The sequence below is a fragment of the Onychostoma macrolepis genome, chromosome 24 (genome assembly GCF_012432095.1).
Source record: "Onychostoma macrolepis isolate SWU-2019 chromosome 24, ASM1243209v1, whole genome shotgun sequence".
Taxonomy (NCBI): Eukaryota; Metazoa; Chordata; class Actinopteri; order Cypriniformes; family Cyprinidae; genus Onychostoma; species Onychostoma macrolepis.
Window position 1 is genome coordinate 19625196 of NC_081178.1, and position 24199 is coordinate 19649394.

At 36.5% G+C, this 24199-nt stretch overlaps 1 protein-coding gene across 4 annotated transcripts in view; it reads left to right on the forward strand.

Annotated features, from left to right (window-relative positions):
• ofcc1 (orofacial cleft 1 candidate 1) overlaps positions 1 to 24199 on the forward strand; it is a 122969-nt gene that overhangs the window by 37948 nt on the left and 60822 nt on the right. For 3 of the 4 annotated variants that reach the window (XM_058765691.1, XM_058765693.1, XM_058765692.1), the window contains exons 6-14: positions 524 to 613; positions 2955 to 3133; positions 5060 to 5146; positions 6257 to 6318; positions 7081 to 7207; positions 9559 to 9798; positions 14233 to 14496; positions 15546 to 15687; positions 22386 to 22480. In XM_058765691.1, coding sequence (XP_058621674.1) covers positions 524 to 613; positions 2955 to 3133; positions 5060 to 5146; positions 6257 to 6318; positions 7081 to 7207; positions 9559 to 9798; positions 14233 to 14496; positions 15546 to 15687; positions 22386 to 22480 — 1286 coding nt within the window. The remainder of the gene's footprint in view (positions 1 to 523; positions 614 to 2954; positions 3134 to 5059; positions 5147 to 6256; positions 6319 to 7080; positions 7208 to 9558; positions 9799 to 14232; positions 14497 to 15545; positions 15688 to 22385; positions 22481 to 24199) is intronic. The other variant, XM_058765694.1, reaches the window with a different exon arrangement.

Genomic DNA, 24199 nt, shown 5'->3' on the forward strand with positions numbered 1-24199 from the left:
CGATCCCTATGCTTCCCTTAACTTCCTTTAAATGAAGGGGGTTCCTTCCAATACCGCTACGTGCACCTCAGCGCGTCTATTAAAAGTGTGCTCTGGGGAGCAAAGTCATATGCATGTTATAATGAAACATGGCTATTAACAGAAAAGCCATTCTGACTGTATCTGTTGGACATCGCCATCCTGTAATATTCCACAATCCTCACAAACCTACAAACCTTTGATAATGACACTCCAGAGGTGGGGACACCTTCAAATGATATTTTGCATAAATTTCATTGCTGTCGAACGACTTACATTGGACTTACTCGCGTGTTATTATTAGCTCTGAGCTATAATCATTTAATGTAAATGAAGGTCAGGAATTAGTGTCAGTTGTTGGAAATTCATGCGGCATGCTCCTTTATGTTTGGTTTGGACTTTGCAATCCATGTTAAATCACTAAGTGAGAGGTGTTTCAGAGCACATAAATAAAACGTACCATATGCCAGCTGTAATATTAATCACGTCTGATTTTTCTTCCCAGAATTTATGAATGAAGATGAGAGAAACCTTTATGAGAAACTTTCTGAAATGTTTCAAGAAGAAGATGCCTCCACTGTCATAGATTTACCAGGTAATGGTTATTGAACTTTTGGAAAGCAAAAAACACAATTGCTTTAATATTGGAATTGTCTCTCCTAGACATGAACGGGATCAAACAAAGTATTTGCCTACATCTTCTGCTTAGCCTTTTCTCTTTAGAAGGCAAACCCAGCAGTCTCGCAAGTCTCTCTTCTAGAGTTTCTAGAGGAGAGATTTTAACAATGTTTCAAATTGTGCTTAGAAAAGTCCACCATGAGATCAAACATTTCTCATTAAATTCTTCCAAGAACAAATTATTTTCATGTTATCCATGTTCATTTATTTTCCGTCATTTTTGTCTGTTTCTATTATTAGGAGTTTTAGGAGAAACCTCTGAAACAAAGTTTATTCTTAAACATAACTTAAAACATAACTGAGAAGTCATATTAGCTTTGAAGGAGCGTCCACTGAGCAGTAGAAGTTTCCACAGGACTGAACCTGCATCAGGTTCTGTATCAAGCCCTGTTCTGTGAAGACACAATGTGAATGTTGTTGAAACAAATTCCATCAGCCTGGTTTGAATCTCTGCTTTTTACCTTTTCATGTAAGATGTTTTTACCAAGCAAGTGAGATATTAGCCCACCGATCTGAAGCTTCAGTGCTAAGAGTGTAATTCCCCAACAAAACACTGAGCTCTCAGGTAGGCATGGAGCTCAACTTCCTGTGTGAGAGCCATTGTTGTGCGTGACTCCAGCGTTTGTCCCATTAGCAGAGGGTCGGATTAAGACTCTCTCCCAAGTAGAGTGTTGGGCTTATGCTTCTTTTGTCTTGGTGTAAAATGCTCTCTGTGAATCGGTTGAGGAACCGCACAGCAGGTGTAATTAGTTTGCCAGACTGTCATTGGGTTTAGGCCTCACGGTACACGCAAATACGGTGTTAGCTGTCTAACACTCAACTGGATTGTTGTGGATTTAGCTGGAGTATATAGATTAGCCTCTTCACTATTGTCTTAGAATGCTCATAAAATCCTTCAAAGAAACAGAAGGAAAGAGGATACAGGATTAACACACACACAGTAGAAGGAGGAGGACGATCACGGGTAGCATCCATCCATGAGGCTTTAACATTGTGACAATAGACTTGAAACAATTGCCTCCAAGCTTTCTTCACTACCACCTCTTAGTGTAGGCCATAGTCTGGTAATTCTCTAAATATCTCCACACTTCTAACACTTAAAGGGTTTGGAACATCATTAGCAGAATGGACACAGTCCAGTATGCTGTGTATAAAACTCTGAGGGAACCAATTGGTTGATTCAGATGTTCCAAAACCTAGCTGCCTTGCTGTCTATACATAGGCTACTACCTTCCATAGCAGCTTCACTGCGGTCATGTTAGCAAAAAAGGCCCATTATCTATTGTCAGTATAGTGTAGCTTTGCATGAAGCACAGCTCATACAGAAGTCACTTTTACACCAAGCAGCTTTCTGTTGGTCAGTGCAGCAAATTCATGTGACCAACTGAACGTGATGCGAGATCTTCTTGGGGACCTCACATAAAATCCCCTGCATGGTGAAATCTCATCCTCACACAAAATTCCTGATTGCATGGATACCTATTGAACGGACTGGATTTTGCAGAACAACAGTAAATATGACCACACTTTAACTAAGATGAAACCTGATTTGGAACACCCCAAATAATATGTGCAATACAAATAGAGCTTCTCCTGTGGAGCAGCTGATTTAAAAAAAAAAAAAATTGAATGTTAACAAGTATAATAATATACAACAGACAAATATTGGATTCTATAAAAGTCAATTTTTATTCAGACTTATTTGTACTCTTCTTATCGATCATTTTTGTATTGAATAAAATGTATTTATAGCCAGCATCTTGTTTCTTCTGCCATCTTTGATGAATGCTTTCACCGAGCCTGTCACAGTGCATTATGGGATTGGCTTATGTGTGAAGGATACATGAGGTGCAGTCTTAGAATTGGGCCAAAAGAAGGTTTCTATCATTTGGAACATCCTTTAAGTCATCAGAGTGCCTATGATACCCTAAAATGCTCTCTAGGTAGGTAGCTCACTAGGTTTTTGGAACAGACTTATGTATCTTTGCATTCTGGCCTGTCTTGATCCAGGTGTTTCCCCATTGGTGTGTTGTGCAGCACTGTGAAACAAGCGCAATCACATTAGGGCTTCATTAGCACTACTTTGTTTGATTAACTCACTGGTTTAATTAAATCGTACTTCTGTGTAATTTGGTTCAGATGAGGAATGTGTCTAAACCTCTGAGCAGAGTTTCACATCACTATCACTGACTTTTCAGATTTGTGTTCGTTGTGTATATTTGTATTTGATTTATAATCATAGTGCATGTGTATTGTAGGTATGGTGATGTCTGAGAATGCTGAGTATGTTGAACCAGCAGCTGAGAATGGATGGAGGGATCGGCGGAGGGATGAGCTGTTGGAGAGGAGATCGGAGGTCATCCCTCAGTACATGGAGCAGCTTGAAGAGTGTGTTCAGAGAGAGATGATCCCAGTGAGCAGACTGACATTAGAACAGGTCAGTTATATATAAGCCCATAAGTCTCTGATGGCCAGAATGATCATTGCTGTGAAGTCATCGTATCATGACCTGAATTACATCCAGTCTACACTCTGTCAGCAAATGTTTTTTTTTTCTTTTTAAAGAGGTGTACACTAAATGTTAAAATGTTGCTTAAAATAGGATGTTTGTAGTTTTGATCTAGTCTTGTCACACCACTCAGTTGCTCTTGTGTAGGCATATTCCTCACTCTGATTTTCTTTTAGTTTAATGAAACTAGTTTGTGTTCTTGTTGCCCACTCTAGACAGGGTTTGTTCAGAACATACTATTCTTTCAGCACTCTCGGTTTTTATGCTTTTGCTTGTTTTATTTTGTGTGTTTTTACCATTTTTATTGATAAAGGGAGGAAATGGGACATGACACAGCAATCAAACCATCTGCATGAGCAGTGCAAATTAAGATGTCATGAACATTTGGACTGACTGCTAAGACCATAGTAATGCCCAATTATTTGTGCGATGCAGAAAATGTGGTCAGAATTGCAGAATCCATTCATAAAAATGCAATGTACTGCATAACGCAGAATATCATGGGATTGGATATTCTTTTAAAAAATAAATCAAAAATAGCACTGTACACATAATCAAATTGCAATATGGACTAGTGTCTGTGAATAGTAAACTACAAAAAAGACTTAAATGTAAAGTTTACATGTTTTTTTGTGTCACTGTGTGAATGAATGGCATGGTTTCGTCTACTACCCAAACTGAAGCACAAGTGATGATCTTGGTCTTTTCAGTGTCATATGATGACTATACTATATGATGCCATGAACACATCTTCATCTCCTGAGTTATTTTCACCAGCTTTTCACCATTTCATTTGAGACTATTGTCATATCATACACATTGAAACTTCACAACAACCCTTCAAAATAAAGGTTTGGTTTAACTTGAATAAATTATGACAGAACTGCATTATCATTGTACAACATACAAAACTATACCTTCTCTGAATTTGTTTTTCACTGAGCTTTGTCTTAAAGGACAACAGACATGTGTCCATGCCTTAAAATGCTCCCTCTGTAGGCTTACACAACGTGAAGTTTTACTTATTGTGTAATTTTATTTTGCATTCAATGTGTTACACAGCTTTTTGGTTATTGGAATATAACTCATGGGTGCTGTATATCTTTTTTTATTTTAGTAGAATATTTCTTTGTGCGTGTGCATGGCCCAGATTTATTGTTTATGGTGAAAACCACCTGTGAATGTATGTCATTGGTAATGTAATGTACTATAAGTTCACGTTATTTATGTCTTGTTTATGTCATTTTTTGCTTTTCATTTGCAACCAAAATAGAAAAAATCTGGGATGTTTCAGGTCATATTCTAGATGCTTCACTTTCTATGCAATTCTGTATACAGAGGAATTGTCAAAAACACAAAATGAAATTACACTGAACAAGATCAGAATTAGCCAGCATATTTAAGCTGTAATCAGTCTTATAACTGAAATGCGAATGAAGACTTGCACATTAAATAGAGAATCCGAAGTTGAAGTGAGAAATGAACGCATAAGGAGCGGATGGGATGTAATGGTTGTTTGAGTCATGGCATGTGTTGAATAATCACTCTTGGTTTGTGTGCGACTGCAGATGAGAGCTCTCCAACTGTTCGGAAAACACAACATTATCCCTACCACACTCCACAAGCATTTCACAATAATGTGTGTTTAAGCAGCACAGGATGTACCGCTGTCAGTCAGCGAGTATAAAGCCTCTTAAACGTGCTGACTGAATTCTGCGGTGTGTGTCTGTAGGGTCTGCCTGCAGATTGTATTAACACGTCTCTTTAGATGTTCTGAATTCAAGTTAGCCACATGCAGCGGCAGAATGCAGTCTGTTGGTCCTAAACAAGAACATGGATTTTCCTTTTTGGCAGGAAGAGCGTTCAGTGCGAGGGAAGACGGAGGAAAAGGTGTGGGCGAGGAAGCAGAGAGTAATGTCGCTCTTAAGGGGAAATTCAAAGGTACTGATGTGTGTCCAGAAAAAGGAAAGATTACTGTAGGTATGTCAAATGAGATTTCCTGAGGTACAGGAGCTGCTGCTGAGACCTTCTGCTGTCTTTGCCTATCAATCACACTGTACTATCACTCAAACACACAGTCACAGGCTAATATGGACAATTCTATGGAGTTCTATAGAACTGTAACACACAAATGTGTATATAATTGTAACACACACACACACACACACACATATATATATATATATATATATATATATATATATATTATGTTTGTGTGTGTGTGTGTATATATATATATATATATATATATATATATATATATAAAATATTCTTCACCACAAATGCTTATGCAATAATTCACATTTTCTTCAGTCTAAAGTGTGTTTGTTTTTATGAAATGATCTACTATCATACTAATATGACCAAAGCACACCACATGAAGTACTGTATCCCACAATGCAATGCACTTGAGTTGACCTTCTACTTTAAGTGATGAATTTATTATAACTGAAATTGGCTACATTTTTTTCTTGACTCATATTTAACTACTGTTACTGTTGTGTAATGTGTACTGTTTTGCACTCTTTACAAAGAGTAGTGTTTAGTAAGCTATAAGGTATTCATTTCTGAACAGAAAATGTGTTCAATAATTTGTGCAGATGACAGAGAGCAAGACACACAATGAGTGTCATAACAGCAAAGCATATTAATTTTTTTACATTTCTTTGCAAGCAGTGCAAGGAAGTTAAATGTTTGGTTTTACTCTACGTTGTCATTGTGTAACATGTTCTGGTTTAATATGGATATCATTTTAAAATTTGGTTTCTTCATAATATTGGAGAAAACTTTTTAATGTAGTACACTCTCTCAGGGACTTGTTTATTAAGATTTTACCAGAAATGATTATCGTATGTTAATAAAAAAATAATAAAAAATAAAGATTAAATTTTTTTGGGTTTATGTACCCCTTGCATTATTGCAACTCAGTTTTTGCCATGAAAATAGCCTTAGATGCTGACATGGCAATAAAAATAAATAACTAAACTAAACTCTTCATATATGACATTTACTGTATATGTATAACATTTGATTTATTATTTGCTTCTGCAGATTAGGCGCATAGATGAGGAAGAAGCCGTTCTGCAGGACAGACTCTATGCTGTGTTCCAGCGGTGCGTGAATTTCTCTACATCCAATCTGATGTGAAATAATCATTAATCTGTGTTTCCATAGCCATTTACATTTTGCTGACATTTGTGAGGAGATGTAATATACTCCACATTGTATTGTCTCTACCAGTGCATTCTGGGTAAGTTGCCAAAGGCGAGGAAATCTGTCCGTGTCATTGGACGCAAAGTAGCATCAATTTCATCCTGTTCACTTCAGTCTGCAGCCCTTTCTCTCTCGTGCTCTCTGTTTCTGAGTGTCAGGCCTGCAGGCTCGGCTGTGTTTAAGTTTTTAATAATTGTGCAGCACCACACAGACTGATCTAATGAAATCAGGGCTGTTAGTTGCACACTGGTGCAGAGGTTTGTTAGATGACCCTCTCTATGTCCTCTCATATCAACACTGGATGGTTGTTACTCAGATGAGACGTCTGTATCAGATCAGAGCCACACCACCCATGTTTACTGAAAGAATACTGTGACATGTCTATTTTTTAGCAGATTTCCAAAACAGTTTTTTTGTTCAAGATAGAAACTTTCAGTGGCAGTATTGCAGAATATCATTTCATCTGGTGTGGTGTGAATGTCTGATATTATTTTAAAGGTTTTTTTTTTTTTTTTAAGCTAAATGCTTATTCTTCTATTGACATCCTCTATTAGAAAGATGCTTCTTTCTAATAGAGGATATTTTATTTATTTATTTAAAGATGAAATGGCATGTCCTCATTTAGATAAGCTAGTTAAATATGTATCCATGTATGTCGTCAGGGCAGAGAATCGCTTGCTGAATTCTCTGCGTCAACGCCAGGCTGAGGTCATCAACCAGTATGGTGAAATTATTGAAGAGACAGAAAACACAGAGCCACTGGGCACTGAATCTGACCTCCACTGGCAGGTACATTCTCTCTTTTTCTTACAGTGAACATCTCTCTGCATTTATGCAAAAATCAGAAAACCCCGAATGTGGACTGTCATAATTCATATAATTTTAATAGATTATGTAAATGAAGGTTGAAGGCAATACTAATTGTGGAACAATTGCCAACTAGTGACAACTACTGTAGCAAATATTGCACTGCACTGTACTTGAGTTTATCAAGAACATTATTTTCCCTTTCAAAATGTATCACTTTTTCCTATAACATAGCTTAAAGATGATAAATTAAATATATACTGATGTATACTATTACTAATGATACACACTACAAGAGACACTTGCCTTATTTGAACCATGCGGTCGAAAAAGACTTTGATGTCACTCCCTTAAAGTAAATCAGATTTAAGAAAGATCAATCCATTATTTTAAAGGCAGAAATGTCACAACATAAAAAGGTTGAACTGCTAGTTCAAATTCTGTATTTTAGTGAAGCCCTGGTATTATTATTTCAAATTTAGGTAGAATTTGATTCTGTTTGAACCCATTAAAATGTAATGATGATGAAGGGGAACATGCAAATTGGCTGATATTATAAAGAAAGAATAAAAGGTAGAAATAAAATCAATGTTTTAAATGCTATTTTGCATTTTAGACTAAATAGAGCTGAATCAAATAACGTGATTAGGTTAATGGGGGCACACATATTACACGTTTCATGAGAATAAGCAAGGAATTAAAGGATATGAGAAGAGGAAGCCACACCTAAATTTTCCGACTTGACCAAAACTAAAGGAAGAGGACAGCAGCCAATGCAGCTTGTTCAATTGCGTGCGAGATGTTGTTGCAGCGAGGTTTTGCGTTGTAATGACTCCTGTAAGAGGGCCTCGACAGTAGCGGCAGCAGCCTTGGTTTGCAGACAGAGCATCAGCTTTGAGGGAGGCAGTAAACGCAGTGAGATTGTAGTATAATTCCTCAGCCTGGCATCCGTGCCCCCCAGTCACTGTTCCATTATCTCTCAAATTGCTGTGTTTCAGAGAGATAAAGATATTTTATGGCTTGCTGACTTGAAACAACCCGCACAGCCAGAAAAGCAATGGCCGACCTGCCACGCATAGTAATTTCATTGGTAAATGACAAAATCTTTGTTTATATGACATTTCCAAAATTACAGTGGCAGATGAATCTCAAATATAAAATGTCACATTTGGCATGCAAAACTATGAAAATATATTTCTGTACAAAATTCATGGAGGCATTTAATTTAGAACGTGTTTAATAACTAAGCCTGCCTGCATCGGTAATCCTGCCTTCAGGACTCAAAAAGATTGTCATATTTATTCACTAGCTCCCCCACCCTCCTTCGTTCTCACGCCAAAAATTTTAAGGGTAAATGTTCATTGTTAATTAAGATTTACTAATTAAAATGAAAATAATTAAGGAGAAAGCTTAATCTCGGAATATTAGGCTATACTTAGAAATAAAATAAGTTTTTGTGTGTGTATGCATGAGTGTGTGTGTTTTTTTTGGAGGGGGGGGGGGTTTCCTGTTTGCAATGTGTTTTGTCGATCTGTCAGTGAGGTTTCAACGAAAGCTGGCTTGCGTGCCAGAAAGCGAGGGATGAGAAGTGTAAAGGATCTGGCGAGCTGCTTTGATGTCATCTAGGCGAATGTTATGGCGTTACACCACTTACCTGCTCACCTTTATTTCCTGAAAATCTGTCTGTTTCGAATAACATGCCACTTTTGCTGTTTCTGTAGTATATAGAATGTATACTGTGCACAGAATGTAAATATTCTGCTCAGTGGCCGAGAACATTTTCTACAATGTGCAGTATACATCAGAACACACTGCATACCATAATACCATATTTGTACTTGACCTTCCATTTCAGATGATAGCTAGATAACACTCACATGCAACGTGATGAGGTCATGTGCAGTATTGCATATTACCTAAATTTTTATTGTGAAGCAATGCATCACATTTTTATTTATTTTTTTTCAAACAGTAGCCAGTATACCGCACATACTCACAATGTATACTGGACAGTATTTCATAAACTGTAAGCCAGTAGTCTTTTCTGATCATAGTCTCAGTGTATCCTCTTAATATAAAGAAAAGCCAGTTCATTATTCTACTTGAATTTGATTCAGGAAGTCATGATCTTATTCCAAAACTAATCTCAATGCATCTCAATTCTGCAGGGTGCATATATTGGTAACGTTAGCAAATGTTGACAAATTATGTGTAAATATTCAACACAAAGCTGTAAGAAAAAGTAGAAATGAATAATATTTTCTGTAAAGTTTTCTCTCTTACGCTCTCCAAATCTTTTTCACATAGTGAAATATTTTATTCTCTCTGTGTAGGTGGAATGGACTCGGACCCCGGAGCCCATAGAGGTGCTTGTTTTGTGTTTGAGGGCCGTGAGAGAGAAGCTGCCCAGAGGTCTGTACTCACTGAGCGTGTCTCTTCAGACTCGACTGGGCGGCCGCATGCTGCGCTGGTCCCGTCTGCAGGAGCAGCAGTGGGTTGGAAGAACAGAACCCGTGGAACACCAGGGCCGATACTTTGACATAGAGCTCAACATTAACCAGAGCCTCTACATGGTAAGAAAAGCCCAGCAAACTGCCCTCCTGAGACGCCCACAGCACTGCAGTTCATTTAACCCTAACAACAAAATGGCTAATGTTCAAAGTACCGATTTGATGATTGTTGATGTGAGTGGATTTATGCTACATTAAAGAGCACAGCAATCAAACGTCATCACCTTTACGTTAGAAATTGTGGGATATTTTACCACTATCAATCATGGGTGCTGCTCAGAGGGGCTGTCTGTCATTGAGGGCATTTGTCATATTTTTGTCAGAAGTAATGAGTTTTGAAAGCATATTTTTTTTCTCGGTTTGCCAAGCTACCACCCCCCCACCCCAAACAGACACTTTTTTTAGCTCACCAAGAGATATTATTCTAATTTAAAACAATGTTTTCTTATATATAATAAAATTTATATTTATTGTAGCAAAGCTACATTTTCAGCAGCCATTACTCAGTGTTACATGATCCTTTAGAAATCATTCTTATACACTGATTGGTGCTCAAGAAACACTTTTTTATAATTAGCAATGTTGAAAACAGTTGTGCTGCTTAAAATTATTGTAGTAACCATGATAAATTTTTTTTCAAGATTATTTATTAAATAGAAAGTTAAAAAGGACAAAAGCACAAAAAGCATTTGTGTCAGTTTTGATCAATTTATAGCATCCTTTCCAGGAAAAAAAAAAAAATCAATCAATCAATTTTCAGTCAAAATTCAGTGAAATGAAAACCACTTTGACACTTCAAAATAAAGAGATTGTAAAACTAATCCATATGAATTCATATGAATCAATTGCTTTATATGATGAACATATTTAATTTAGTCTTTTATTCACATATAAACCTCACACACACACCAGTTATGGAAAACAGCTCAATGTAAATATGTGAATAAAAGCTTAAATATAGGCTGTTCATTATACGAAGGAATCAAGTAGTTTGACTAAACCGTTTAACGATCTCTTAATAAACTTTTTAAGCATCAGAGTGGTAGTTGTGTAGAGTGGAGGGACAGAAACCTCTCTGATTATCTGACAGGACTAAATTCCAGAACAGAACCACTCTGGTTTTTCTCTCTGCGGTTCCACTTCAACTATTGAATATAGAGTCAGAATGAGGCTTATGAAATGTGATATTAAACAGTGAGTGTGTGTATAGGAGTGGAAAGAGACTGTATTAAAAACTGCTGCTGAAAGCTGAAGGTTTGACTTGAGGGACAGTCACTGTGAATAAAACAGCTGCTTTTCTAACATGACATTTAGTGTGTGAACGTAAATCAAATTTATAATTCATTATACAAGAGCTGACGGTTTATTGGGATAAAAATGATGTACAAATGCTGTGAAACCAGAATTCCAGAACTCAAAACTACTGAGAAAATAAGAAAAAATAAATAACTATATGTTTTTAAGCAACTATCAATGCTGTTCAGAGCAAAAGAATAGTGTTCAAATTTTAGGTTAGTTTAGGGAGCGATGCTTTAGCTTTTAGCACACATTTTGTTTTCTGCTGCCAAAGAGCACTGTGTGATGAAAAGATGAAAGAAGACCTATTAATTGTAAGATTAATGTACTATATGTAATTGGGAGACTTTATTCATTATTTGTATTGATTTTGATTAATGATTAATGAGTTTTAGTGTTATGTAAAAAAGAGAATAATCTTTAACAGGCTTTTACAATGAATAAAGTGATCATGTTTCGACAATAAAGCTCTGATATTATGAGATCTGAAAATGTAAAGATCTCTAAAACCTTTTTTTCTAAAAATATTACTTTAATCTTGTAACCTTACTTTATTCTCATAACTTTATTTTTGTAAAAGGCCTATTATGAGATTATTCACAAAACATTGCAATTTTATTCTTGTAATATTATGACTTGATCCTCAAAATCAGTTTTTTTTATCTGTACACACCTAATACTAAATGATCTTCAAAACAAAGTTCGAATGGAGTCTGTTTAAGGGGTTTGGGCTGAATTAATTCCAGAAGTTCAGACCAAACCCACACCAGAATGTTTGTTCAGTAGTGCCTTCCAAACCCTGCAAATAAAGAACCTAAAAATGTGATCACGATCAATAAATAAAGCATCAAATCTAGCATGCGCTTGTGTAGTCAGGCCTATAGCTGCAGACAGAAGCGTCTGACACAAAGGAAATAAAGTGGGCCGCTTTAACTGAATACTCCTCCTCTCTCGTCCAAAACCGTGGGCTCTTATTTGGCAGGCAATCGTTTAGCGCTCCATTGAGATTGTCTAGTGTCAGTCTCCTCTATCCTCTACCAGCTCTTATTTATAGCCAATCCTGTTGCTGTTGATGTTTATGTTTCGAAGATTTCCATCAGATTTGTCTGTAATTGGCTCATTTGCTTTTCGCAGTTGCCCACATTACCGTGCGCTCTCGCCTCGTCTGTTTTTCTCAACAGCTTTCGCAGAGGAAACGAGGAATTAACGTTAGTAGGAGGAAAGCTACAGCTCATCATGTTTTTCTTGAGTGTCTCTGGCTGGCGCGTAGAGATGCTCTGGTCTGATCCATCTTGCAGATTTGAGTCTTTCCTTCAAGTGGGATGTGAAAGATGTGATGGTCCAGGCAAGGAAGCAGAAGATAAGAAGAATCTTTCACTTCTTTGCCAATCTGTAGTCTCAGTCTCATTTTCACATCTCTTCATTCTGTTGTTTCATAGCGCTTCCATCTAGAACAAAAACAGTCATTTAATGTTAAAAAGCAGAATAACACCAGCAGTCCATGAGGGAAATGCACTTAAAGTTTTTTTCTTTTTTTTTTTTTTTTTCAATTTATGCCTTCACATGTTTGCGTTTTCTCTTTTCCCCTCTTTCTCTCGTGGAGTTTGCTCAGTAAGCACAGGTCTGTTTTGAATGAAATCTGATCTCTGTGATGCTTTAATAGATTCCCAGCATGTAGCAGTTCCACCTGAGAACTGACACAGGCCTAAAACACAATGTTTCAGTCATTTCATTGTGTTTTCACTCTTTCCTTTTTGAATCTCTTTTTCTTTGCCAATTGATACAGTCAGCAGTGTTCTTGCTTATTTTTCAGTGAATTAAGCGTCTGAAATATTTTTCAATATGTATAATGCAGGAGATTATGGCATAAATTTGAGGCTCGATGCAGCGAATCTGTGCCTTTTTTTTTTTTAGGTGTGAGCACAAAGCGATTAGAAGAGAAACACATGATGAATGTGATAAAACAAGTCTTCTCCGTTTTCCATTACTCCTAATGGAGGGATAGAATATTCCTGGAGTGATTGATGAAGTCAAGCGCTTCTTTTTGTCAGTTCATTTTTTAAAGGTCTGTCTCTTGCTTGATGGGTAAATAAGGATCTCTGCGTGTTAAACGCTGGTATTCCTCATGCCACGTTTTTCTGATATACCACATTTTTCCTTAAATGTGCCTGGTTTACATATATTCTAGTGATGTCACGGCTGTCATGTTGGGATCGTCACATGCTGGTGCTCCTGCTGAGATGTCTTCCTGAAACCAGCCATAATCACATTCTGATGTTTCATCATCTAGGTTCAATCTTTAGATCGTATTAAACACAATTACATCTTTAGCTAGAGAGCGGAAATCGGGGAAATTAGATACAAAATATCTGTTTTGTAAGAGAGAACTTACTGTCTTTGCATTGCACCCTTTTTCTATGTTATTCTTTCTCTAACGAGTAGTGTTAAAACCGTTAGCTGTGTTTTGTGTGCCACAGGATGCTTTATTTTAGACTATTACAAGAATATATAGCATCAATGAAGGGTGCTTGACTTTCAAAAAATGTTTTATGTCCATATACAAAAGTCAAAATAAAAATGATTTTGTTTTACATTTATTTTGTTTATTATTTTTAATGATTTATTTTTAACCACATAGAAACGTATTCCCTGAATGTATTTTTCTTCCCTGAATTCTAGCAATAATACTAATACTACTACTACTACTACTACTACTAATACTAATACTAATAACAAATATAAATTAAACATTAATAAAACACTAGTTTAATTTTTTTTCTGGATTAAATGTAACAGGGTTGCAAAATTTGAATCATTAGGGGCTAGCTAATTTGGGACCACACTATATTAAATCTAGTTTGTTTGAAGTTATTAAACGTTTTTTTTTTTATTCATTTTTTTTTTTTTAAAGAATAAGCTTGCATCCTCTCTGTCTATTAATATATTTAAAAGTTGTCTATTAAATGTTTGTTAGCATTTGCAACACCGTAATTTCATTTTGTGCTAAACAAACAGAGTAGTGTTTCATTTTTTTAATACAAATTATTTTAATCAGTCACTTTGATCTCCTCTGTGTTAAATGTGCTAATAAATCATTTTGACTTTGACCCTGAACTCACTTTGTCCCCTTTTTCTCTAGATTCTTTTTAAATGATAGATTTAGATTTACTGTAGGTATTGTTTCCTCTCTGTCTCTTCCAGGTCTTGCCTGCATCATGTGATGTGTTGCCGTCCAGTGTGTTAATGTTCAAGCTGTTATCTCTGCCTGGAGATCACAGTCATGTGAGTTCTGTGGTAGGCTGGGGTGCATTTCCCGTCTGCGACTGCTCCCTCCAACTCTTCAATGGCAAGTTCAAGACCCCTCTCTTGCGCGGCAGTCCGAACCCCTCACTTAACCAGTTCCGCAGAATTGAGCATCTGCTTTCCACTGACCTGGACAACTGGCTATGCAACCTCTACTTCCAGGTACATCTATAAAATGTACTGAAGGTTTACTTTTGTAAAGACACTCAACAGACTAATGATTCATACTATAAATAATAATAATAATAATTAATAACAGTTTTATTTGCTTTATATTGCAGTTGCTTTAAGCTAATAAACCACTGTAGTTACCCGAACTGAACTCTGTAGAAAAGACAGTTTTGGAAGAATAGTGCCTGTTTTGTATATGTGAGTGTGTGTGAGAGAGTGTAAATGGCTCTAGCAAGAAAATTGGAAATTGGAGCCAGGTTGTAAACAAACCACATCTTTACTAAACAGATCCAGATACATTTGTGGAGAATCATTGATTCTGTTACTCAACAGCTTAATGAAATTAAAAAGCAGGGCAAAGGCTTTTCTCAATCTAATGCATTCATATAATTAAAAAATATTGTGTGTAGTGAGTGTAACCAATTAATGTATCCTTATGGAATCTGCACTCCACAAAAAGTCCATAAAAATTTTACACATTCACAATCCCATGATTGTTAAAAAATATTTTGGCTACTTTGACAGTTTGACACATTTTACCGTGTTTAAACTCAGTCCAGATCAATCTGCAGATTTACCAGCCAAATTGGTGCATAAAGTGCAAAAAAACAAACAAAAAAAACTCATATTCCATGTGAGAATGAAGCAGTCTGTGATTTTATGTTAATAATTACAGGTTTGTTTTGGAAGAGTCCCAAACAGTAAAAGAAACAACAACAGTAAATAAAAAAAATAAAAAAATAAAAAATGCAAGTAGGCATATTTGTGCAAAGGAGCGATAGCAAAGGAAATGAGCTTATCTGTATTTAAAATGGAGGAGAAACGCTTCCCAGGTCTTTTTTTTTTTTGTTGTTGTTGTTGTTGTTGTTGACGTCAAAGGCTGTGTCCAATCAAACTACATTAAATCTGGGTTCCTGAATTATCTGGGTCCTGAAGCAAATCCAGTCGAGAGCCACTGCTGTACAGCATCTATTTGCCAACTGTATCATAATGCCTTTCATAATCAGTCTTTGTCAATCAGCAGACATCCCTCTGTGCAGGTGAAGAGACTCCCGCGGGGCAGCACCGGGGTGCCGGAGCGCAGCTTCACCCTGCAGATCCCTTCTCACCCCCAGCTGAGCTCCAGCCAGGGGCTTCATCCCCATCCGGACACCTCCACCCGCTCTTCTGCTTCTCTGCCAGGTAGGACTTCTACACCCCCCCTGAAAGGAAGAAATGCCAGCGAATGTCACGGCCCGCCACAAACTCCCACACAGAGGCAGAATGGCAGCTGCCAGTTAGAATCTGGTAGGGCATTCTTGCAGAAAATTAACCTTCTTCGTTCAGACTAAAGCACGGGCAATTTGTGCAGCACAATAGGTGCCATTTAGGCCAACATTGTTTTCTATTTAAATGAAGCTCACTAACATAAGACGTTCAGATTTACACATGATTGACATTTCTCACTGAATGCTATCATCATCATCACCATCATCATCATCATCCATTGCTGCGTTAGCAAATAGCACATATTTCCTTTAATAAAAACTCTCAGCCAGAAGCCGGCTCACATTGTTGTGTCGAACCGTGAGCAGTCAACGTTAAGCGGGATGGGGTGATAGCGAGATCTCTAATAGGGCTCATTCGCTTGTGTGTGCCTCCATTAGCTTATTGATTTTTTTTTTTTTTTTTTCTAGTGCGTTCATTGTTTGCCAGTTGTTTGGGAAATAGCATACGAGTCTGGAACGGTAGAGATTAAAGCTTTCAAAACACGTGGCATATGTTTGTGTGCTGAACACTGTATTGAAAATCTTCATAGTCACATTGAAACAAATGAAGCAAGTCAGGCATTGTTTTCACGTTACGTCACTTGGACCCTTTTGCTTGTGTTGTTGTCTGTATAATGTCTTTAAATGATGCCATCTTTGTTGGCTTATTTTGTTTATAAATGATTTAGACAGGATGTATATGCCTCAGTCTTTTGATGGTGTTTCAATACTTTGGTCATAAGCTCCCACATTTTCAAACAACTAACTTGAAGTATTAAACTTTTTCAGCCATGAATGATACCTCAAATTTTGTGACTTGAGGAGAGTCATGCAATTGGTGGTTGGGAGTCATGAGAGTCATGGTGGTGGTTGAGGAGAGCCCCCCCCCAACATAATTGTAAAGCGCTTTGGGTGTATTGCAATACACAATAAAGCGCTATATAAATGCCTCATTCATTCATTCATTCAATTACTTTTATAAGCATTTAGACACACAAAGATATCCCATTACACTGAAGTTGGTATCTGAACCACATTTAAAAATCTAGAGTCATCGAGACTTGAAGGTGGGCACTTTTTTAAGATTAAAGGCTATTGCACACAGTCGAAATTTTTGCACGTTAAAAAATAAATATGACCTCACGTTGCCAATCACGTTTACACACTGCCTCCAAAACGTTCGTCTGTCATAAAATTCAGATCAATTTTCTGCGTTTTCACATCCGTAGCATGCATTTTGATAGGAAAGGATGACGAATATGGAAAAACGCATGTGAAAATTTCGGACTCAGTGTGCAATGGCCTTAACTCTCTTCAATGGCCTAGCAACCACCCAGAACGCCTTAGCAATTACACAGGATCACTTAAAAACCACTCAGAACAAATGAACAACTGCAAAGTAAGCTACTGAAAACCACTCAGAATTCTGAGTTAGTACAGCATTTAGGAATGTCCTGGCAACCACCTACAACACTTTGGAAACTGCATAGCAAAGACTTAAAAAAAAAATGCTCAGAACACATTAGCAACAAACCAGAACTGGAAAACGTTTGCATGTATACATTTAGCAGATTATTTTATCTAAATTGATTACAGTGCATTTAAATTGTTTTATTTGTTACTTTTTGTGTTCTCATGTACAAGTTTACCCAACTCTATCAGTTTACCTGCTACCTACAACACCCTACCCACACAGAAATATGCTTGAAACCGCAATGCTCTGGCAACCTCCCACACCCTAGAATTACACTGGCAAATTTTTTTTTTTTTTTTTTTTTTAAAGGCAAGCACCATTTCTTATTTTCTTAAGAAGAAGAAAAAAAGTCTAGTTTTTATAAGCAGTCGTGTAATTTATGCTCTTAAATATCCAGCACTCCCATTGCATAAAGATTAGTTTGGACAGGAAAGAGGCAAATAAGCAGTTTCCTTTCACTCACGTCCATGTGTAGAGCAGTTTTTACTTCAATAAGTGTGTGTCTCCCAGGCACACCTTCCTGTCTCCGAGCGTTCTGTCCTCACATGGGTCACAAAACATCTTGACGCCAATGCAGTCTCATTTGGTATTGATCTAGCGCAAAGACCATTGTTCTTTTTTTTTGGCAGTACTCATCTTTATTTAACAGAGCAGAACCAGAAAAAAAAGTTTCTGGGGTGCTCAGCTTTAAACATCACATAGGCTTTTTAATTACAAATGAGTTGTGACAGGTCTGCTGGGTAGCAACCTGTCCCATTTTAAGCGTGATGCTAGCTGACAGCTCGGCGCTGTTCTCAGAGCGCCGCAACATGTGGAAGAAATTGGTCTTTTACATTTCACAGCTTGTCACTTCCTCTCTGCCGTGAACTTTGACCTCCCACTGTGCTCCTAACACCCCACATGGGAAGTGTCCCCATGCTATGGCACTCTGGGAGAATTGTGTTCTGCTTACTATACATGCCAAAAAAAGGGAGGAAGGAAAGAATAGGATGAAAAAGAAGCAGGTATCGTACAAACAGAGGAAAACTCAATCTGACTCGAATAAGTGATCAAAAGGTGTCCCTCACTGGACATCACAGCGTCAAACCGCTGAGCAGAAATGACGTTAGCATAAGGATCAGTTCAGGTTGCATTACCGCTACACACTCTTATGATATTCAGATGGAGGATTCCCATCAAAAGAGAGCGGGATTGGACTGACAACCTCACATTACTCTGAAATGAAAATCAAATTCAGTGAGGAAAAACTGAAAATAGAGAACATCCAAGTATGGCTCCACAGACTAACGTTTTTTAACTATGGTAGATTTATCTGGCACCTTTATTGAGATGTGTTTTTAATTTTTTGTCAGGGGTGCTAATACTGATCTATATAATTGAATTATATAATATTGTTTAAAATTATTATTTGTTTTAGATTGACTTTAGTAAGTACCTTCCCCAACATTTCATTTTAGAAATTTGTTTTTGTTTGTGTGTTCAGACATTTATAATAATAATAATAACAATAGCAATAATAATAATAATAATCATCATCATCATAATAATAACAACAACAGCACACTATATAGTGTCTCAGTTCATTCCAGTCTTTTTCTTTCCAAAAATCAGCTGAGAATACAGGTACATTCCTTGTCATTTTTGGGTATTATTGTAATGCTCAGACATGTCAAATAGGAGCACTGACAGCTAATATTATTTCCCCTCATTTCTATGTTCATTGCAACATATGACGTAGCTGCAGGCGTTATGAGTTAACTGACCTTTCACATTAAGTGAACGATCCAGTTACACTAGGTCTGTTTGAATTCAAATGACTAATTAAATTAGACCTTTCTGCTTTGATCACCCTTAGTGGATCTGTAACTGCATGCAGTGGGTCTTTTGAAGCTGTGTTTGATTGCATCCTGCCCCTTAAGTAAATGCATCGTAGTACATTCGGCCCTTCAGCGCAATGACAATTTCCAAGATTTGCTCTTGGAGTGTTTCTGGAACACAGCCGTGCTCTTTTATATCATTGTCCCTGAGGGGCCAGTCCCGGTCACTGCAGATAACCCTAATACAGGATCATACTCACTAAATCACACTGCATTTTTACCCCAATTAATTTACCACTGCTCGTCTTTAAATGGATGAATTAACCTTGCTTACATCAAACTCGGTTTTTAGTTGATGAGAAAACGTAGCCTCATGTGGTGAGTGTGATGGAGTCGGACAGACATTCCCAAAGGCTGCTTAGCTTATGTGAAGAAAAACAAACTGTTCTGAAATGACAAGCCTTGCATAATGCAGATTTTTAAACATGATATCATTGTAAATGCACAGATTCTTGCTAAGTTTCACATATTTGCAAAAACTCAAATTCCCACCATGGAACCTGGGAATGACTGTAAAATAATGCCTCTGTAAGTCTCTATAATGATTAAAGTATAATATAATGTCATGTGATATAAAATGCTCTATAATAATTAGAACTTTATTTTTAATATTTGATCAATTTATAGTTCTAAATTATATAGTACATTATTTTAACTTATGTATAATTTGGTTTTATATTTATAAATACACACACACACACACACACACACACACACTTTTGCTCAAAAAATATTCAATCGACCAAAAGTTAGAGCAATCATTTAAAAAAAAAAAAACCTTATGTATTAAAAATGGTATTGCTCATATTTTTTTTTTCTTTTTTAAATGTTCTCTACTTTATTTCTCTTTGTTTTGATTATTCCTATTACATAGGGTAATTATAAGAGTCAGGGATTATGCTCAAGGGTAATCAATAATTCACTGACCTTTGATTTTCGGCAACTCTGGAACCGACACCAGGGCAATTAGAAACCTAGGTGAGCGCACAGGTCCCCGTCGGTCACCCAACCCTTCAGGCCCGGTTCCTACTCTCTGTGCGTTCATGGTAAGCAGAGGATAACAAGCCTCTCTTGTTCACCCTGGGAGAACGTGGGTTGTGGCTGCAGCACTCCAAGTTCATGGACATAGCCTACAGCTGTCAACGCTGCGCTAATTCAGACCCGACACCATCTGAGCATCAGGCTGGAGGAAGGATAATTAAAGGCAAAGTTGCAAAGTTGTGTTGGCTGGCCCATTAAAACATGCATGATCGTGGCACAAAGGCAGGCAGAATGCTCTGCTGACAGGGATTACAGTCTCTGGACACAGAACAGAGGTGGAGGGCAGGCTTTTGCTCCACATTGCTGCAGGCCATAGATTGGAACAGGCTAAACTTTAGATACAAATTCATCCACTGCACACGGCAGAGACAGGGGTCTTCGGTTTATGTAAGGCTAATGTCTTTATTACTGTGTCAGTATCTTTTTTAATTCTGATGATGCATGTCGAAAGTATCATTGGTGGGGGAAAAAAATCCATTCGATGGCAAATCGTTGCATTCTATTTTTGATTTAAGTGATATATAACCTGAAAACTGCATTTCTGTTTGGTGTTAAACTTTTGCTAAACTTGTCAGTCTTCGTATTGGTTACCTTTTACCTTGGAGATGTAATACCATTGTTGAAGCTAATTAATGCATCGCTGCCGTCCGGACTCTTTAATGAGCAACATGTTGGACAAAATAATAATATAGTGCAGGAAGTTTAAACATTGAAAAGAAAATAGGCTATTAACTCCCCTGGTACAAAACTGGAACAAACTGTTGTAAGCAACCATGTGAAGAAATGATTACAAAACCATTATGAACCAAACACACCAATATTGAATGGCAGAGAGCCATTGGGGCCGGTCTCATAATGTGAAGGTTTTGAATAAACCTTTTTTACATATAACTCCATATGGTTCCGTGGGTCATTAACTGTGTCTCTTCCAAGAGAAAACATACTGACATGTCTTCTATAGAAGACAAATTTCCCCTCCAACAGTTTTTGACTTTTTCAAGCTTCAGCAGTAGAAAATGTCTGCAATTTGTTTCCATTGTCTACGGTATTTCTTAAGGCTTGTCACTACAGTGAAAAGACAGTGCATCAGAGGTAAGCCATACAATTGAATGTGATTATGCATTCATTATAATGAAATAACCACCCATATTTATGTTAAGATAGGGCAGATGTAATGCTTTCACCTGTAGGCATCTCAAATGTTTACTGGTATAACTTGTAATTAAAACCTACATCTGCGTTCAGATTAAATGTAATATCAGTTCAAAAACAGCACTGAGGACATACCAGCCCTGAACGCTCCTGCTATTAAAACCTATTTGAGTCTTCTGAAGCTTTCCTGATACGTTGCCTATATTTAAAAGTTATTATTACTGATATATTTAATCCCGCAGCAAGAGAAAAATTATATCATCTGGGAAGTTTCCATATTTATTATATAGATGTGACTGGCTGAGGCGAAGAGAAAAACGCAATGAAAAAAGTTTCTCATGGTAAAATTTTTACATGTATCAAGCTAAGGTTTACTTAATTGGAAGCTCCAGGCAATGCAGGAACCCTCTTTTTAAATTCTGTGAATGTTAATATGCTAAATAATGCAAAGCTCCTGCACTTCAAGCATGAGACACACATCTGGCAGCTTACCATTTAAATTACAGACGGAGAGCGAGAGAAAACACTTCAAAAGTAATTTTCCAAAGGAAGGAAGAATGGCAAAATGTATTACAACTAAATTTAATTTTTTTTCGATTTTTCATCATGTCTAATTGTGTGCATTAGAGCAATAAAAAAAAAGAGGAGAGGTTGGGCTCAGAGATGTTGATGATGTGTGTGAGGGAGAGAAAGAACAGAATATATGTGAAGAGAAAGTTTCATCACTTTTCTTTAGCTGTACATTTCATTGTTGTTGAAAGTCTACAGGCATTTACCGTTCTCATTAGTTGTGCTTTATATGTATAATATATCATTTATATCATTTTGTTTTCACTTATTTAATTTATTTTAAAATATGCTGAAATTGTCAATTTGCTTAATTTATTTTTATTATATTATATTATATTTAATTTAATTTTAGTTTTATTTTACCTTACGTTATAGTGAACTATATCAAAGTTTCTGTTTTTGTGATTCATCTGTGAAGTTGGAGATTATGCAATCCTCATTTAATTAAACCAAAAATCACTGATCATAAGTTATTTTCTGCCTTACAAGAACAAAGGTTCATTTGTAATGTCATTGCAGGTAAGAGCCCCAGTGGAGCGGTGTCAGCCTCTGAGCCCAGCAACCAGACAAACCGCCCCATCGCTGAGAAAACCAAGGCCGAAATTCATAGCAAGGTAACTTGAATGAGGAAACATTCTGACCTTGAACATGGGCCCTCTCTCTCACTTCTCCTCAGAGGCACCATGCCCATTCAAACATTTGGAAGATTAAAAGCTTGCAAGCTTAACCCATAAGAACCCAGACCAATTTCTCCTTATAGGAAAATTATGGGGCATATAAAACAGACCAAATGGACCACTTATAACATGTTTCTGAAGTTGTTTTTGAAATACAACCCCTCCTTGTGAAAGATCTGTAATGTTACATATATATGACATTGGGCGTTTATGATAAATTTTTCATGTTACAAATATGTTACATTGGGCATTTATTTCTCAATTGAAAAAAATACATTTTATAATTTTCTTTGCTAAATAAGTTTTTTTTTTCTGTTTATTTGCTTTTCCACAACATATGACAAAATGATTACTTTTCTGGGAAGATAAAACAAAAACCTTTTTCAGAAGTAATATAGTTTTTGCATTTTATTTTCTTTGCCACAACATATTTCAAAACCACATAACTGTGACCATTAAATTTTACAACAACTCTTTTGTAACATATCAAAATTCTACCTTTTCAGGTATATGGTTTAACCAGAAATTAATTTTTAGATTTTTAGATTTTTTTATTTTTTTCACAACTCGAAAATGTGCAAACTGAACAAAAATAAATAACTACCTCACACTGGAGGTCAACATGTTAAACATGCACGTAGATTTGTTAAAATATGCTTTGAAATGAGCAGCAGGAAATATATAACACTAAAATAATTGAATCAGCTAAATTAATTGAGCAGCTCATTACCATTTTTACCATTTTTCTTAATGTGACAAATACGTCACATCAAAATTCCACCTACTTTTATAAGGTTAATAGCCCGATGTGACATATATGTCACCACAATATCTTTGTAACTTGTTTTATATCAATTTGCTCAAGAAACATATTAAAATCAGGTTAAGAGTAATCTAGGATATGTTATTAAAACATTAGAATTATTGCATGGGTTGAAACATACCTTTTGTAACAAAAACAAGCGTTTTAAAAATTGCTGACACTGTTACATGTGCTAACCGTTTTGGAAATGTTGCCATGGCAACAAAAAATGCACACATTGTCACATGACTGAACCTGGGTGTTCATTATATGTCACTTAGGGACTTCCTGAGTTGAAAGTGAAGGGATAATGCTTTAAAAAGACCTTTCCAGATAATCACCAGTGTTTGTGACACCCGCGTCACCGTGGGTTTTAAGAGTGGGGAAAAAAAGAAAATAGAAATAAAAAAGTGGGTAATATTATTTAGTAATAATAAGTAGGTAAAAAGTGTTTGAATTATTACATATTCTACTGTACTATCATGCTATTTTTTGGCATGGTATGCATAGCGTGCAAAAAAACATAAATAAATGTAAAAAATTCTGTGTTCATGGAATCTCATGAAACTCATGAGACTTTTTTCATATGAACTAAAAAAAAACAAAAAACTACCTTTACTAGCAAGTATACTATAGTATCTGTTTAATTTTAATTGGATTCACACACACACACAGTTTTTATCTTAGGTAATTATGTGACATGTTTATTTTTTTTTTAGTCATGTCTTATTTAGCCCAAGGCACCCAGTGAGCCAGGACCGCCACTGGTGCTCCCTTTACAAAAAAAAAAAATAAATAAAAAAAAAGGTGCATGACGCCCCTGCTGCTCCTCCCTTTTGCCTCCCTACTCCCCT